This window comes from Neomonachus schauinslandi, chromosome 2 (assembly GCF_002201575.2).
Source record: "Neomonachus schauinslandi chromosome 2, ASM220157v2, whole genome shotgun sequence".
Taxonomy (NCBI): Eukaryota; Metazoa; Chordata; class Mammalia; order Carnivora; family Phocidae; genus Neomonachus; species Neomonachus schauinslandi.
In genome coordinates, this window is record NC_058404.1 from 130095738 (window position 1) to 130114250 (window position 18513).

The following is an 18513-nucleotide window of genomic DNA, read 5'->3' on the forward strand; positions in this document are numbered from 1 at the left end:
CTCTAATGAACTTGCGCCACTGAGTGCCCTTTTGCACTGCAGAAGGCAGTTTATAACAGTATGAAATGCTACAATAGTAGGTTACAAGTAAATTCTATGACTTCATTAAAATTGTTGTCATTTAGTATTAAATTAGGTCAGAATGTGTAAACATTTTTCAGCTATAGTTGATTAGATTTTGAAAACTGTTCCATCTAAAAGCCTCTTTGTAGCTCAAGCAATCCTGAAGTATAGGAAATTGTGACAGGCAAAACAGCCAGAGGCACTTTTAAATCCACAAAGACAAATGATTTACTCTGTTGGCAGCTATAATAAGAAATAAAATAATTAATTGCAATTGTGTGTATGGAGCTAGTCAACTTCTTATCAACAGGCCTGTTTCTACGACAAACTAACTTAATGACCTTGAACAAGACCTTTAAAACTCTGAACATTCATGGGAAGCAGAAGCAGGAGGGGCTCTACTTCTTAAGATCTAATATGCTCTTCCAGCTGGTGCCATTCTTCTGACATTTAAGTACCCCATTTAACACAGTGAACTGAAAATGGAAAATGAGGCACCCAGGTAGATGTTGTTGAAAAATGAGAATTGAAAACTGTCCGATTAATGAATAATCAATTGGCTGATTAACGAACTGGTCAGCCAAAAACAACAAGTAAATAAAAACTATTAAATTATTGAATAGCTGAACTAATAAAACTATAGCTATCCTGAAAATAAGGATTACTGCTAATTGAATAGTCTTTGTTTATGTATATCATGATCCCTATACCCTATCAATAGACCATAAATTATTACTTTTTAATGAGGACAATTAGCAAACCTTTTCACACAACTCTCTTTATATCTAGTTAGTCATTTGCAGGAACTTGGGGAAGGAATATGGGGAAGAATATAAAAATTACATAAAATGTATTATAAAATATATTCAAATTTTTAGAATATGGAATCCTTATGAAATTATATTTCCGGATAGTAAAAAGTTTATGAAGAACTGAGGAATTTTTCCTCTTAACATTTTAAAGGCTAAAAAGAAACAATTCAGATAGACAAAGTTCCAAAGTCAGTTATATAGTTGTCCATCTTATCAGAGTATGCAGAATATACATTTTTTCTTAACAATTCAGGGCTATAAATTATTTAAAATGCAATGAAATAATAGATTGCTATATAGTTAGGCCTTATGACCTACTGAAACAGAGATGTCTGTTCTTACATTTAATGAACCCACACTGTTATGTTTTATGAGTGTCTACTTTTGAAAGCTCTTTGCTTTTTCTCTTGCTTTTTGGCTAGTAATCCTTATTTTTCACCACATTCAGCATGTTTGGTTGAAGCAATACTTTCTCCTCTTCTAAGACATTACTATGATTTTCAGCAGCTTTGGAAAATATGTAACTGAATATACTATGTATATTTTACTACATAAAATTCTATGTAAAATTAGAAGCAGCAAAGTCTAGAAACATAGTGAAAAGAACCTGTCATTTAACGTTAAGATCTGGATTAATATTGGCTGCGTGAACTTCAGTAAGTTTTTAAGTACAGAGTATTGGCTTCTTCCATTGTACTTGGGATATATTAACACCTATTTCAGAGTGTTATTGTGATAATTTGATGAGATAACATATTTGAAATCCCTTGTAAACTGTAAAGCTGAATACAAATGTATGACCGGGATACTATCATCATTATCAGAACAAGACTGCCATCTAATGGTCACTAAGCAGATAACAGGTACTCTAACCTCTTTAAAGCAGAAATGAAAAGCACAATAGCACCAGCTGATGAAACCCATGCATGAAATGACAACTAATGTCAAAATTGCATCCTCACTACAGTATTACCCCAACAGTGTATTTCGAGAAAACATTTCACACCTTCATTATAACTTCTCTTTCTGAAAACTAAACATCATTGAGAGCCTTATAGAGCGAAACGAGTAGGTAGGCATCAAGTCACAACAGTATAATTTAAACCCTCGTTCTGTCACTTACTAGTTCTGTCACCCTGGATCAAAAACAATCCTCTTCTGGGTCTCCATTCCTTCATCTATGAAGTGAAAATAGTAATACTTTCCAGAGAATTGTTAGGATTGGAAGTATGACGCAAAGAGTTTATAAATTACAGCTTAAAAACAGAGCAAAACAAGCAGCAGCTAAGTGCCTAAACCAATGCTTGACACACAATGCTGCTTCAGTAAATACATATAAGTTAATTTCAGTTTCTTGCATGAAGTTAAAGGCAAATCTATATAAGCGATGCCCATAACTAGAAATTTTTTACAAGATGGGGGCACAGTAGGAGGACCCTAGGGTCATCTTGTCCCATGAACACAACTAGGTAACTATGAAATCATCCTAAATACCCCAGAAATCAATCTCAAGACTGACAGAACAAACTCCACAACTAAAGGGAGAAAAGAGGCCACACTGAAGTAGGTAGGAAGTGCAGAGATATGCTTCAGGGAGAAACAGAGTGTGGGTGCTGCTGAGGGGAGGGAGCCCAGGTCAGGAGAAGGGTGAGAGAGAGTAACACACAGGGGAATGCACAAGTTTTCCCCAAAGCCATTGGCTTGGAAAATGAGAGGGGCTAAGTTTCATGAGTTCTTGCAACCAGCAAGACTTAAAGTGTGGAGTTTTAAGGTCAGCAGGCTTGGCTGGATGAGAAGTGGTGCGTGGTGTGTGTGTGTGGGGGGGGGTGAGTGCTCTGATCCTGGAGAGAAGGTGGCAGAAAACCTAGGGCAGACAGTGAAGAATGCCTGGAGCATACAGGTGAGAGATCATTCACTCGACTCAGGGGATGTCCATGAGAGGCAGCAGTTCACTGAGATGCCTCTCTGGGAACAAAGGAGCTAGCCAGCACCATTTTTCTCCCCCCACCCTTCAGCATAAACACAGAGCCACCGGAGGGAAGCAGTGCAGCACCAACACTGAATGCCTGACTTGCTTACACCAAGCCCCAGCTCCCTGTGCTTTCAAGGCACTGCCCTTCTGAGTCACGCTTGCCTTAGTCCAGAGTGATGGGCCCCTTCCCCAGAAGACTAACACAAACCTCTGCACATACCTTGTCTCTGACCAGAGAGTTCCGCAGGGCCTCAGTTCTGGTGGAATTGGTATCAGGTCTCATTTCACAAGCAGATCAGAGCACACCTAGTTTAATCTCGCTACATTCAGGCAAGAGAACAAACACTGCCCACAACAGGCAGGGAGAGCCTCTACAAAAAAGCAGCCTAAGGACAGAGCAGCCAAAACAGAAAAGCAGAGTGCATGCAGCACAGACTGGAGACCCTCCCTGAAGTGCCAGGCCCTGGGCACTACATGACCTCTTATTCACAAGGCCATTACTTGCAGGAGCAGGAGACATAACTGGCTTTTGTAACACAGAGAAGGCTGAGAGACAAAATGCCAAGATGGAGGAATTTATCCCCAGTGAAAGAACAAGATGAGGCCACCGCCAGAGATCTAAGCAAGACAGATATAAGTAGCATGCCTGATGGAGAATTTAAGGCAACAATCATAAGGATACTCACTGGGCTTAACAGAATAGAAGACATCATGGAGACCTTTACCACAGAAATGAAAGATTTAAAAAGAATCAATCAGAGATGAAGAATGCAATAAACGAGATTGGAAACAGGTTTGATGCAATGAACACAAGGCTAGAAGAAGCAGAGGAATGAACTCATTACATACAAGACAAAATAATGGAAAATACTAAAGCTGAAGAAAAGAGGGAAAGAAGAATTATGCAACATGAGAACAGACTTAGGGAACTCAGTGATTCCTTCATTTTATAGGAGTCCCAGAAGAAAAAGCAAGGGAAAAGGGAGCAGAAACATTATTTGGAGAAATAATAGCTGAAAAATTCCCTAATCTGGAGAAGGTTCAAAAAAGACATCCAGACCCAGGTGGCACAGAGAACTACCATCAAAATCAACAAAAGCAGGCCAAGATCAAAACATATTGTAAATAAATTTGCAAAATATAGGGTGCCTGGGTGGCTCAGTTGGTTAAGTGACTGCCTTCGGCTCAGGTCCAGGGATCGAGTCCTGCATCAGGCTCCTTGCTCAGCAGGGAGTCTGCTTCTCCCTCTGACCCTACCCTCTCTTGTGCTCTCTCTCTCTCTCTCAAATAAAATAAAATCTTTAAAAAAAATTGCAAAATATAGTGATAAAGAAAAAATCTTAAAAGCAGCAAGACAAAAGAAGTCCTTAACTTACAAGGAAAAACCCACAAGGCTAGCTGGAGATTTCTCAACAGCAACCTGGCAAGACAGAAGGGAGTTCCATAATATATATTCAAAGTGCTGAATAGGAAAAATCGGCAGCCAAGAATACTCTATCCAGCAAGGCTATCATTCAGAATAGAAGGAGAAACAGTTTCCCAGACAAACAAAAACTAACGAAGTTTATGACCACTAAACCAACCCTGCAAGAAATATTAAAGGGGACTCTTTGAGTGGAAAGGAGAGACCAAAAGTGACAAAGACAAGAAAGGATCAGAGAAAATCTTCAGAAACAATGACAAAACGAGTAATAAAATGGCAATAAGTACATATCTATGAATAATTACTTTGAATGCAAATGGACTAAGTACTCCAATCAAAAGACATAGGGTGTCAGAATGGATTTAAAAAAACAAACAAACAAACAAACAAAAAAAAGACCCATCTCTATACTATCTACAACAGACTCATTTCAGACCTAAAGACACCTGCAGATTGAAAGTGAGAGGGTGGAGAAATCTTTATCATGCAAATGGATGTCAAAAGGAAGCCAAAGTGGCCATACTTATATTGAACAAATTAGACTTTTTTGTTCTTATATTGTTTTTATCCTGCTTTGGTATCAGGGTAATAATAGCCTCATAGAATGATTCTGAATATGTTCCCTCTATTCTATTATTTGAACAGTTTTGATAAAAGATTGTCATTAATTATTTTTTTAAATGTTTGGTAGAATTCATCAATGAAACCATACAGTCTTGGGCTTTTCTGTACTGGGAGATTTTTGATTCCTAACTCAACTTGCATTCTTGTTACTGGTCTAAGAAGATTTCTTATTTCTTGGATTCAAGATTCAAGATTGAATCTCAGTGACTTGTGCATTTTAGGAATTATCTGGTATTTTTTTCTACGTTATCTGATTTATTAGTATATAATTATTCATACTAATCTCTTATCACACTATGTATTTCTATGGTATCTGTTGTACTGTTTTCTCTTCTATTTCTCATTTTGGCTTTTGAGCAGTCTAGCTTTTTTTTCTTAGTTAATGTAGTTAAAGCATTGCCAATTTTGTTTTTTTTTATTTTTCGAAAAACTTGGTCATTACTTTCAATGTTATGTTATTGTTTATTCTGGTCTCTATTTTATTTATTTCTGATTTTTCTTTGTTATTTCCTTCCTCTACTAAATTTCAGATAAATTTCTTCTTTTTCTAGTTCCTGTGGTGTAATGTTGTTTATTTTAACTTTTTTTTCTTAATACAAGCATTTATAGCATAAATTTCACTCTAACATCTACTTTTGCTGCATCCCTTAGATTTAAGAATATTATGTTTTCTTTTGTTGTTGTTTTGAGACATATTATGATTTTTCGTTTGATTTATTTGGCCCATTGCTTGTGAAGCAGTGTGTTGTTTAATATTTACATATTAAATATTTAATATTTACATTGTAGAAAAAATGTGATATATCCGTAAGATGGAATACTAATAAGATCATAACGAAGTAATGAAGTACTGAGATATATATATGTATATATATATTACATATATATGCTACAACATGAATAAGCCTTGAAAACATTATACTCAACAAAGTATAATGTTACAACATGAATAAGCCTTGAAACATTATACTCAACAAAGGAAGACCATCACAGAAGACCAATATTGTATCATTCTGTTGATATAAAATGTCTAGAAGAGGCAAATCTTTACAGATAGAAAGTGGCTTAGTGATTGCCTGGGGTTGGAAGTGTGGTGAATGATGAGTCACTGCTAATGGGTACAGCACCTTTTCAGCATGACAAAAATGTTCTAACCTTACATCGTGATGATACAGGCACAACACTGCAAATATATTAAAAACCACTGAACTGCATAACTTAAATGTGTGAATGGTATGGTATGTGAACTATATCTCAATATTTTTTTTTATTTTCAAAAAGAAGTGATCAACTACAATGGGAAAGAAATTAAAAAAAAACTCAAATCAAATCAAATATTTTTTTGGGAATGCTCAAAAAAAAAAAGAAAAAGAAAGAGCCAGTTTTAAACAAAAGCTTTTGTGTACTTGTGTTTTTAAACTGTATATGAATTAATTTTATTAGTCAAAAGAATCAAAATTATTAACACCGGGGCATATGGATGGCTCAGTCATTAAGCGTCTGCCTTCAGCTCAGGTCATGATCCCAGGGTCCTGGGAACGAGCCCTGCATCAGGCTCCCTGCTCAGCCAGGAGGCTGCTTCTACCTCTCCTTCTGCCACTCGCCCTACTTGTGCTCTTTCTTGCTTGCACTCTCTCTCTCTCTCAAATAAATAAAATCTTTTAAAAAAATTAGTAACACAGAGCCTTCAGAGTCAGAAAAAATTGGGGTCCAGATGAGACAGCTACCTGCCTGTAGTACTTTATCACTCAAAATTTCAATTTTCTCAAATGTGGAAGAATTATTTACCTCATTGAATTGGCACACAGACTCAATAAATGTTATTTATTATTCTTTTATTATTTTATTTAATACTATAATTGTATAAGTTTGGAAATACATGATAACCACAAAATTAATTGCATGCATTGTGGCATTCTGCACTTAAAATTTGAGAAATACTTTACTTGAAAATATGGTTGAGATCTACCACTAATAGAGACTGGAAAAGATCACCAAAATCAGAAAGATTGGGTTCCTATTAATCTTCAGGAACATCACATTTTATCATGCGTATTGTAAAAAACAGTATTAGTTATAGTTACTAAAAAATATTATATGCCAGACATGATATAGACATTCTACTACACTTTAATTTACTATTCCTCATAAACTTATGAGGTAGATACTTTTCTTGCCCCCATTTTCAGATGAAAAAAGGAAAACTGAGATTAAATAATTTTTTCAGGTTTATACAGCTTGGTTGGTAGCTGAGATCTGTCTAACTCCAGAGTCCAGATTTGTAGCTATGTTATACTTCCAAAATTAAGTGTCACATATTTCTCAGCTTTATATAATCACACTGAAGACAGCTTACACATATTTTTTCTGACCCAGACATATCAAAGCTTGTAAAAACTTATAGTTAATTTTTATAATTTTCCCTGTGTGAATGTTGTTGCAATTTGTACATTACCATTCATATTAGCAAAGCCACTAGGGTTTCATCTCAGCTCTGCTGTGCTATTATCCATTAAAAATTAATAACAAAAATTACCTCCTTCATTAATAGGCACAGGAGGAGTTCCTAACTCACTGTAGAATTTTATATTTCTTGTTCATCAAACTCAAAATTATTTAGCAACTACCTAATTAATTCCTGATTGATATCATTGGGCCATTACTTCTCCATTTGCATCTGGACATATACCAAGAGATACTGCCCTAGGTGTTTTTATATATAATGTCCAAAATAACTCACAAAAATAACGTAAAATTTCTTCACCCAATCATCCAAATGACCACTGTATTGTTTTTATCAAACAGTAATAAATAAGGAAAATATATTTTCAATTGAGTAACTCATTTGCAAGTTATAAAGACCAAATTTGTATAATACAAAGTAACAACCTGGTTTTCTCTCTGAACATTAATGATTTGGGTTAATAAGCTTTAAAATATTTAACATGGGAAATTTATTATTTCTCTTACAATTACTATTTGAGATATGTTGTGGTATTTGAGACACATGACTAATATCTGGGAAAAAAATGTTTCCATGCATTTAAATGCATTGGTTTTAACACAAAGAAATGTACCACCTGTTATAAGCAAAGTGCCTTAATTAATTTTTGAATAATTAGTACTAACAAAACATCACTTTTTTTTTAAATTATTTATTTATTTTAGAAAGAGAGGGAGAGCATGTGTGCATGAGCAGTGAAGGAGGAGCAGAGGGAGAGGGAGAGGGAAAGAGAATCTTCAGCAGACTCTCTGCTAAGTGTGGAGCCTGAAGCAGGGCTCAATCTCAAGACCCCAAGATCATTACCTGAGCCGAAATCAAGAGTCCGATGCTTAACTGACTGAGCCACCCAGGCGCCCCTAACAAAACATCACTTAAAATAAAGCATATTTTAAAACAATATATAATCATGATGAAGCATTAAGAAATTAAGGACTATAAAAAATACCAATGATTGGACAAACTATGATTAGGAATTTAAGATGTCAAGAGAAGTAACCAACTTGAACTGGGCTCCTATTTTATTCTAGGCAACTGTGAAAGGCACTTTGCATATAAATATGTCTCCTACATAGATAGGATGATATTTTGAAATAGTTTTATTGTCATTTTACAAACGAAAAAAAATTGCTTTAAAAAAATTGGGTCATTTGCCCAAGGTCACTGTGGTACAGCTGGAATGTTAACTTGGATATGTCTATCTCCAAAGTGCCTACTCCCTTTTGATATTAATTTGTCATTTCTTTAATTAGAATGGATCTTATGATGTAATTTCCTCTCAGAGAGTTATTGTGAGCACTAACTTGAGAGAGCTTAGAAAAAGAGCATAGCTCATTACAGGCTATAGCTTTCCTTTCCATCAACTTGGATTTCCACTACTACTTGGTAAAACTGATGCACAACCAACTCCTAGTAGCCAAGAAAAGAATTGGGAAAATGACATTTTAATGAATATGTTCCAAGCAGGTAACACCAAAATGTGTTTTAGCTTTATTTAATTAATTATGATGCTTCAATGTCAAATTAGTCAGGTGCATGTTTCACATCATTATTTGAAGATAATACTGCAAACAGTCTAAATAGAAGTGTGCCCTTATTCTAGTTCACCGTGGAAAAGAATAGCTAAAGATTAAATGTTCTGAAAGAAAATCTCAAATTCTTATTCTTATTTCTTTATCGAACACTATGCACTGTCCAATATTTAACTGGCATTATGATAACAACTATTTGTAGAAAAGTTATCTTATTTAGTCACATAAGCATAACATTTTGCAAACAGTTCATTTTGGAGGACTCATCAGGAAGTAACATTGCTTAACATTAGATATTCTACTGGGCTTTATGGCAATTACCTTAAAGTAAGGTGGGGAAAATGATTGACAACATCTACTTCAATTATCTTCAATGCTAAAATTACTGAGGAATGTTAATATGTATAAGGAACTGAATTTTATTTTTGGATTAAGCAAGCTCCTCATAAAATTCCTAGCTTTTGCTATCCTGATGTCACCATTTAGAACTGTTTCTCCTGAATTGGTAGCGTGATGCCACCAGCTTGTACGAAAAGGAGTTGCTGAAGAATTGTTTTTTGATATCAATCATTTATATCTTATATAAAGACATGTGAGCAAAATATACTTCAGTTCTTAGTGACAAAAATTCACTATTTAATAAAATGCACTGACTGGCTAACTGAATGATTGATGGCATATATTTTTAATCATGCAACTGGTTGTGTTTCCTTCTTCACATATGTTAGGAAAGCATTCCAAGTAACACTTCTATTCACTATAGTGGTACTATATATGTTTTGTGTGCCAACTTCACTTGTATTTTCATCTTATTTTTTGTATCTTTTTATCATTATTCTATTTTCCTCAAATGATTATTACTTTGCAAGATGCTCAAATGAATAGAAAAAAATCCTCCACACAAACATGTAAAAGCACATAAAGAAAAATAAGGAAAAATATATTGCTGGTATTTTTCTTCTCACAGACTGTACAGTTCATAACATGTATTTCACTGTAAGGAAAAAATTTTTTTAAGATTTTTATTTATTTGAGAGAGAGAGAGTGAGTACAAGTGGGGGGGGGTAGGGGCAAAGGGAGAGAGAGAAGCAGACTCCCTGCTGAGCAGGGAGCCTGATGCAATGCGGGGCTCCATCCCAGAACCCTGGGATCATGACCTGAGCTAAAGGCAGAAGCTTAATTGATTGAGCCACCCAGACACCCCTTAAGGAAAATTTTAAGGTCCTTGAGTCTTAGAGATATTAAATGCTAGTGAATTTTGTTGGTACCTTCTTTTTTCCCCCAAAATACTATTGAGGTATATCTAAAGAACATCACTGCTAAAATCTTGCATGATTCAATTTGTGGCAAAAACAACACCATACAATGAATAAGAGAGTAAAGAGAAATATAAAAACTGAGAAGAGTCACAAATACATTTTTAAATTTATCAAGGTATAAAAGATAGCATCTCATATTTTTTTAATCAAAACTGTGTTTGGTCATGTATGCATTATAAATGATTTATTAAGTAAGAAGCAATAAATAGAATATTTTGCCACAGGGGAAATGAATGTCTTGCATTAAACAAATTGATAATCCTGTATTTGAAACATGATGCATATTAATTATTTATTGAAAATATTATCCAGAAAAGTCATTTAAGCATTTATTCAAGAAAAATATGATTAAAGACATCTGGAAGGCAGGGCGCCTGGGTGGCTCAGTTGGTTAAGCGACTGCCTTCGGCTCAGGTCATGATCCTGGAGTCCCGGGATCGAGTCCCGCATCGGGCTCCCTGCTCGGCAGGGAGTCTGCTTCTCCCTCTGACCCTCCTCCCCCTCATACTCTCTGTCTCTCATTCTCTCTCTCTCAAATAAATAAATAAAATCTTTTTAAAAATTTTAAAAATTAAAAAAAAAAGACATCTGGAAGGCTTATCCATAGGATTTTTAATCTAAAAGCTTAGCTTTTATATTAGAATTTGCAAAGATAAAATTAGCTAATGTCAAGATCAAAAGTAAATTATTCAGAATAGTTGCTTTTATTTTTTTGTCCCCAAGGCAAGTCTCCTTTTGAGAACTCATTTTGAAATCATATACCTTTCCCTCATTGAAATTGTGCTTTCTTACTTTCATTAATAATAATAATAATAATATCCATTTACTGTACCATAAAACAGATATTCATTTGTACTATTATTTGTACTACCTCTCCCTTTAGAAAAAGAAAGTGTTAATTTAGGACTCCATAGATACATTTATATATTAAAAGGATTTGTGGAACTTTACTCAAATTGTCCACTGCACTAGTCAAAAACAAACTTTAAAACCTAACTGTAAACGTACAATTCCCCTTTAAGATGAAAATACAGATAGCAAAGAATTTTAAAAAAGCATATTAAAAGATTTCCAAAATTGTTATGACCACAATAATCAACAGCTATCTCTGCCAAGGTAGGTATGGTCATAAGTGCAAAATTTTCAACAACATGATGAAATACCTAGATACACATCCAATTGTGCAAGTAGGTGGGCATTTCTATGACAAACACCTTGAGCCACACAACTCAAATTTTTTTTTCTGCTTTGTTTGTGCTATTCTGATATTTTAATTGCCTAGTTGATATACTTTAGCTCATATCCCTTATACTACAAGTAGTACATAACTAACAATGACGTATATTATATGAATATTAACTATGTACACTTATTATGCATTCTATTTCCATTAGCATGTGTCGTCATACGTTAAATGACTCAAAATGAGTAATGTCCAATGTATACATGTTGAAAGAAATGCGAGGAAATTTTTTTTAATTTCATAGTTTCAAACACTGTATAGTAAAATAGATCTCCTAATTAAAGGTCTTTGATTTTTCTATAGAAAAAAATAGAATGATTGAACTTTACTAATTTTTGTTTTATTTTTAATCCATTTTTATTCACTACATACATGGCCAAAGATTTCTAGCTATGTTTTAAATAAAAGCACATTAACAGAGAACAATTGAGCATCTACTATATGTAAATGACTATGGTAAAAAGGACAGGAGAAATTCTACACTTTTATACATTAGGTTATTTCTTCAATCTTTAAAATTTAACCATTAATAATTCTATGTTAAACTAAATAAAATTTATAAATGTCACACATGACAATTACTAGAAATATATGACTAAATATTCTCAAAACAAAAATATTTCTCTGGGCTTTTATAAAAATCACCTTGGCCATTATATTAAGCCTTACTGTAAACTGCTATAAATCTTTGCCTTATTAAGACTCTAGAAACAAAAATTGAAATGTTTTGCCCTAACAAACTTTTTTTAAACCCTCAAATGATTTTTAGTTAGTAATGTAAGTAATAGAATTTAATGGTATCATTATTTTAGTTTTCAGACTTTTGAAAATCACTTCTATTTAAATCATCATTTTAAAATGGTTAGCATTAATGAGCTTTTTATCAATATCAATTATCAATAATGAGCTTCTTATATTTTGAGAAGACCTTTAATTATGTTGCTTAATAAAAATATAAATTTCATAAAACCTATTCAACCAGAAATTCTTCTTTCTGAGCTAATGTGCATAAACAGATAGTTGTGACTTTTTTCAAACCCTATAATGTGTCATCCAAAGTGAAACAGGTTTTCAAAAGACATTTTATTAGGTAACATTAAACAAACCCAAGTCACTCTAAGGAATATTTCATTTATCAGAATTGTACTTCAGATAGGCAAAGTGAGATCATTTACCTCATGAAAAATTTGGCTAACTCAGTTGATTCAAGAGGTATTCCAGTTTTGGCTTCAACCAAGCTATCTATATCCTGAAGTAGACTCAGGAGATTTACAGTTTTTAGTATATCATCTTTTTCCTTACAATAAACTAATGAAGTACATAGCACCCATTACTTTATAAAAAATGAAATTAAAGTTTAAAAATGCTTGGTTTTGTTCCCAAGCAAATAAATTGAGCTAAGTCTAAATTTATATCTTTAAGTCACCCTTTGCTCTTTTCATCATGATTGCCTACCAAACATAACTTAGATTGCTACATTATAATTCTTTAAATTATTACCTGGTTTTATTTTTCATTGTGAATATCTTTAAAAATGCAAAAAACAGAAAATATTACAATTAATGAATGAACCTTTCACCCCAAACACTTAGTGCTCCACTTTGAAAATTTTCAACAACTTTCCAATCTTGTTTCATCCATTCCCTCTTCCATACTTGTTGGTAAAGTAAATCTCATACATCATATTGTTTCAACCACAAGCCTCTCTCTAAAGTTTTCTTTAAAAAAAACAAAACAGGGCGCCTGGGTGGCTCAGTCGGTTGAGCGACTGCCTTCGGCTCAGGTCATGATCCCAGGGTCCTGGGATCGAGTCCCACATCGGGCTCCCTGCTCTGTGGGGAGCCTGCTTCTCCCTCTCCCACTCCCCCTGCTTGTGTTCCCTCTCTCGCTGTGTCTCTCTCTGTCAAATAAATAAATAAAATCTTAAAAAAAAAAAAAAAACATTCAATACCCAACAAAATAAATAATTCTGTAATAATTTAGTCATTTCTCAAATTTCTCTTATTGACCTAGAAATATATTTTTATAGTGTTTTAGTTTTTTCAGTAAGTGTGCCAACAAAGATGTCACACTGCATTTGCCTCTTTTAATCTATAATACCCCTCCCCTCTTTATTATGCCAATTACTTGTTTAAGGAACCAGACTGTTATCCTGTAAAATTCCTCACATTCTTATTTGGTTGCTGGATTCCCTCTCTCCTCATCCCAGTATTTCCTGTAAAATCACAATTTAATCAAGAGAATTGAATAAATTTAAGTACTTGTAAGTAGGAGTGGTGGTGCTGTATACATCTCTGGGCATTGCATTAAGAGGGAAAAATGTCTAGTTGTTAACAATTTTAGTGATGTCAGTGATTAGCGGATTTACGTATTGCCAGTCTAAACCAAAATTGCAAAATTCTCCATCAACAACACACCCTTACAGCCATGCCATGGCACATACAGACATCTTCATTATCCTTTTAATGACTGCTTAGTATACCACTGTATATTCAACAAATGTCCTGTTGAAGACCATCTGAGGTGTTTCCAATATTTTGTTATTACAAATATTTTGCAATGAATAGTTATTTGCATACATTATTTTGTATAGCTCCAGTATTTAGGATTAAATTTCTAGACATTGAATATTTGAATCTAAAGGTAAATGCATGTATAGCTTTGCTAAATATTGACAATTTCCCTCCAAAAGGGTGTACATTCTTACTATATGTAATTCTTCTAAGATAAATACACATGAATGACAAAATTGTATAATGTATCTGTATAAAGCTGAGAAAAAAATCTGCATTTTTAAAAGACTATCTGTCAAATCAACTGCAGCAAGAATGTTTTAAAAAATGATTGTCCTAAATTTGTATTCAACCAGAAAAAACTTTCAAGTAGCTTCTTTGGATATTAGCCTACAATATAGAGTAATAAAATATAAACACTGTAAAATATAAACACAGCCTTCTTTTGACAATTTTTAATGTGATATTACCTATAACATAAAAATACTGCATGAACAAAAAATCATTATAAAATATTGGAACTGGACATAACCTTAGAGATTATTTCTAATTCTTAAAAGTTAAAAATATGGATGCTAAAGTCCAACAGGTTGATTTTTCTCAAATATATGCAGTAAGATCAAGATTTTTTTTTTTTTAAGATTTTCTTTATTTATTTGACGGAGAGAGAGACAGTGAGAGAGGGAACACAAGCAGGGGAAGCGGGAGAGGGAGAAGCAGGCTTCCCGCTGGGCAGGGAGCCCAATGCAGGGCTCAAGCCCAGGATCCTGGGATCATGACCTGAGCCGGAGGCAGACGCTTAACAACTGAGCCACCCAGGGGCCCCAAGACCAATATTTTAAAGCTCCAGTTTAGTATTTTTTGAGAGAGAGAAGGAAATGGAGAGAAAGAGAGTGATGGGGGGAGAGGCAGAGGGAGAAGGAGAGAGAATCTTAAGCAGGCTCCACACCCAGCATGGAGCCCGATGCGAGGCTCGACCCCACAACCCTGAGATCATGACCAGAGCCAAAATCAAGAGTTGGACACTTAACCAACTGAGACACCCAGGCACCCTCATATTATTTCTACTTTAATTTGAAAATGACTGTTAAAGATGTACATATAAGAAAAAAAAAGTAAGCAACAGCTTGTCTTTGTACCCAAATATCTGAATATGAATAAATACTTAATCCCTATAACCTATTTTAACAGGAGTAATTTTGGTATTTGAAGATATGACAACTTGTGCTTTAATATAAATTTAAACTATTACAAATATAATGGGCTCCCTTCTTCATTCATTCAACAAGAATTTACTTATCTCATACTATAACTATGTGTTTATGTGTTCACGAGTATGTGTTTGTGGTTGTTACTGGCAATTATTAATTTTGAGGTCAGCCTTTTTGCATCAACATTAACCTATGCGGCTATTACTGAAGCAGTTAAAATTTTTAAGAGTAAAACCTTGATATACAAAACCTCCACTTGGTTATATAAAATAAATGAAAAATGGCATTGTAATGGTTTTTTTCTTCCCTCAAAAAGAGAAATATTAACTTTTCCATTATGTGTTAAATTGCAATTTCCTTCTTTGAAATGCCTTTATAGGTTTTTTTTCCCTATTTTATAATTGTCTTCCAACTGGATTTATATTTCCATATTAGATTTTTTTTTTTAATATTTTATTTATTTACTTGACAGAGAGAGACACAGTGAGAGAGGGAACACAAGCAGGGGGAGTGGGAGAGGGAGAAGCGGGCTTCCCGCAGAGCAGGGAGCCCGATGTGGGGCTCGATCCCAGGACCCTGGGATCATGACCCAAGCCGAAGGCAGACGCTCAACAACTGAGCCACCCAGGTGCCCCCCATATTAGATTTTAAGATCACCAGAATCATGTGTCAATGGTACCTAGCTAGAAACTGGAGATGGAAAAGACTGAATGCATCCTAAACAATATGAAGTTTATCAATGAAAGCTAAATGATTAGGATCAGAGTTGTATGATATCGTGTATTTATTTAACACTTACCCGAAGGATGAAGATTCTGTTCCTCCAAAAACTCTAGATCAAGCATTAGATCATCTTCATCCAGTTCACAAGATCCCAAATTATTCAAAACATCCTGAAGAAGAAGCAAAATCAATAGTTAGAGACCAAACCACTGAGAAATTGAAGAAATATCTACATTCAGATGCCATGAAGCAAAAAAGAACTCAAAATTAGAAATGAAAAGTTTTAGCTGAATCCCAGAAATTATTTGACCAGCCCATGGGCTTTAACATTATCTGTCTAATAAAATATTCCAAGAATTATTATAAAAATCTTAACTTCCACTAAAACTGCTAAAGAGGATATAAAGGTTTTTTCAAGTTTATAGAAGTCTGTGAACTGAAACTTTATTTTTTTATATTTATCTTTCAAATCTGACAACTTTCTTCTGACACATTTAATGAATTCTCAAACAAATTTTGTATACAGTGCCAACTGTTAGATATGAAGCGAAGATCCAGTTAACCATTTCCCAATTATTTGCTTAAGATTAGGAAGGATGAACAGAAGAAATAAGCATCAATTAGATTAAAAATTAATTATTGACTTTCATAATGCCATAAATGTCAGAGCTAGATTACATTTTTCCCTTCCCTTCCATTCCCTCCCCTTCCCTTTCCTTTCCCTTCCCTCTCCTCCCCTCCCCTTCCTTCTTTCAGAGAGCAAATAGCAAAATAAACCAGAGGGGTATAATGAGAAGTCTTGAGGGGAAACAGTGATGTGCAGAGGTAGGAATTCTTGAAGGAGGAATAAGGTCCTAATTTGTGTATTTGTGTATATAGATAGGTGGTGACTATATTAAGAAAAAGCAATAATTTAACATTTAGAAACTAGACTGAAATAACAAAAGTGCATTTTTGTACATGATGCTACATGTACATGATGCTGCATGTAGTAAATGACACTATATCTTAGACCACTTATCCTACTGATGTGAATGTTACCATAATTATTTATGTTTAAAGAACTAAATATTCATTTAAAAAGCCCAGTGATATTGTCAAATGGAAACTGAACACCTTAGTTCTAGGAATTGAAAGTAAGGACACTGTGGGGAAAAAAAAAAAGAAAGAAAGGACACTGACTTTTAAATAAATTATTCTCACTGTAAAAAAAATAGAATTAAACCTTACTAAACTTTAAAATCATGTGATATCTGTGAATAGAACACAATAGTTTTGAAGGTAAAAAATATCCCCAAGTCTAAGGGATTCTTTCTACTAATGGAAGTTACAAATAGTCATTATCTCATTGTATTATATTACATTATATCTGTATTAATTACAAGGTAACTAGTAATTTAAACTATAAAAAAAAATCAACTGCTTACTGGCAGTTTTATGATACACTGTGGCAGGAATAGCCTACTGAGAATAAGTTACATATTTACATAGCATCAAAAGATGTTATAAAATATAGGCAACAAAAGATAAGCTGCCATCCTCGAAAATGCAAAATAGAATATTAAAGCAAGAAAAGAAGCATAATTCAAGTTGAATGTGGAAAAAAAAGAGTTTAGAAAAGGGAGGTTTGGTAAAGTCACTATTATTAGTGTCTATTAAGCGCTATCCAAATGAGAGAATCTTAATCTGGAAGTCAAGAATACTTTGGTTAAAAAAAAAAATGTTTTATAGTGAAAATGTACTACTTTATCCAGCTTCAAATCAGTCTAAGTAATTTTAGTCTTATATTTAGAATTTCATTGACCAATATTATATTCTTGTTTTCATCCAAAATTCGTATGTTGAAGAACTAACCCCCAGTACCTTAGAATGTGACGTGTCTGGACAGAAGTCCTTTAAGGAAGAAATTATATTTAAATAAAGTTGCATGGGTGGGTCCCAATCCAATAATACTAATGTTCTTATAAGAAGAGGATACTAGGTCACCGGCAACATGGACAGAGGGATAATGATGTGAGGACACAGCAAGCAGGCAGCCATTTGCAAGCCAAGGAGAGAGGATTCAGGAGAAATCAAATCTGCCTACACTGTGGTCTTGGACTTCCAGCTTCCAGAACTGTAAGAAAATAAATTTCTATTGTGTAAGCCACCTACTCTGTGGTATTTTGTTATGTTAGCCCCAGCAAACTAATACGGTCAACAACATTTAGAAAGCAATGAAGGTTGGAACAAAGGAAGAAAGGAAATAAATGAGTACCTGGAAGATGACTATCACCTTTTTTTGTTATGCCCACTAAGGACATCTTTTTCATTGTAGGATTCTATGGTTTTCCCTCTTCTATTTGAAACCACCCTGCCCAATCCACCTTGCTATGGTATCAGAAGAAGGTACCAGGTTCTTACATGAGCCAAACCCCCTGTCTTTGGTAAATAATCCAAGATGAGCATCTTAACCAAATTTGCTGATTGCAACCCTTCTGCACAAATGAGACAAGTTTCTATTTGGTGATAGATATTACAAGATGTAAAATGACATCATCACAGAGGCCTTGGATTTCATTATATAGTTAAGACCAGT

The 18513-nt window shown here is 34.1% G+C and overlaps 1 protein-coding gene across 1 annotated transcript in view; it reads right to left on the reverse strand.

The window, feature by feature from the left end:
• CCSER1 (coiled-coil serine rich protein 1) overlaps positions 1-18513 on the reverse strand; it is a 1330597-nt gene that overhangs the window by 1089496 nt on the left and 222588 nt on the right. Inside the window, exon 4 of the mRNA XM_021702315.1 lies at positions 16012-16105. Coding sequence (XP_021557990.1) covers positions 16012-16105 — 94 coding nt within the window. The remainder of the gene's footprint in view (positions 1-16011; positions 16106-18513) is intronic.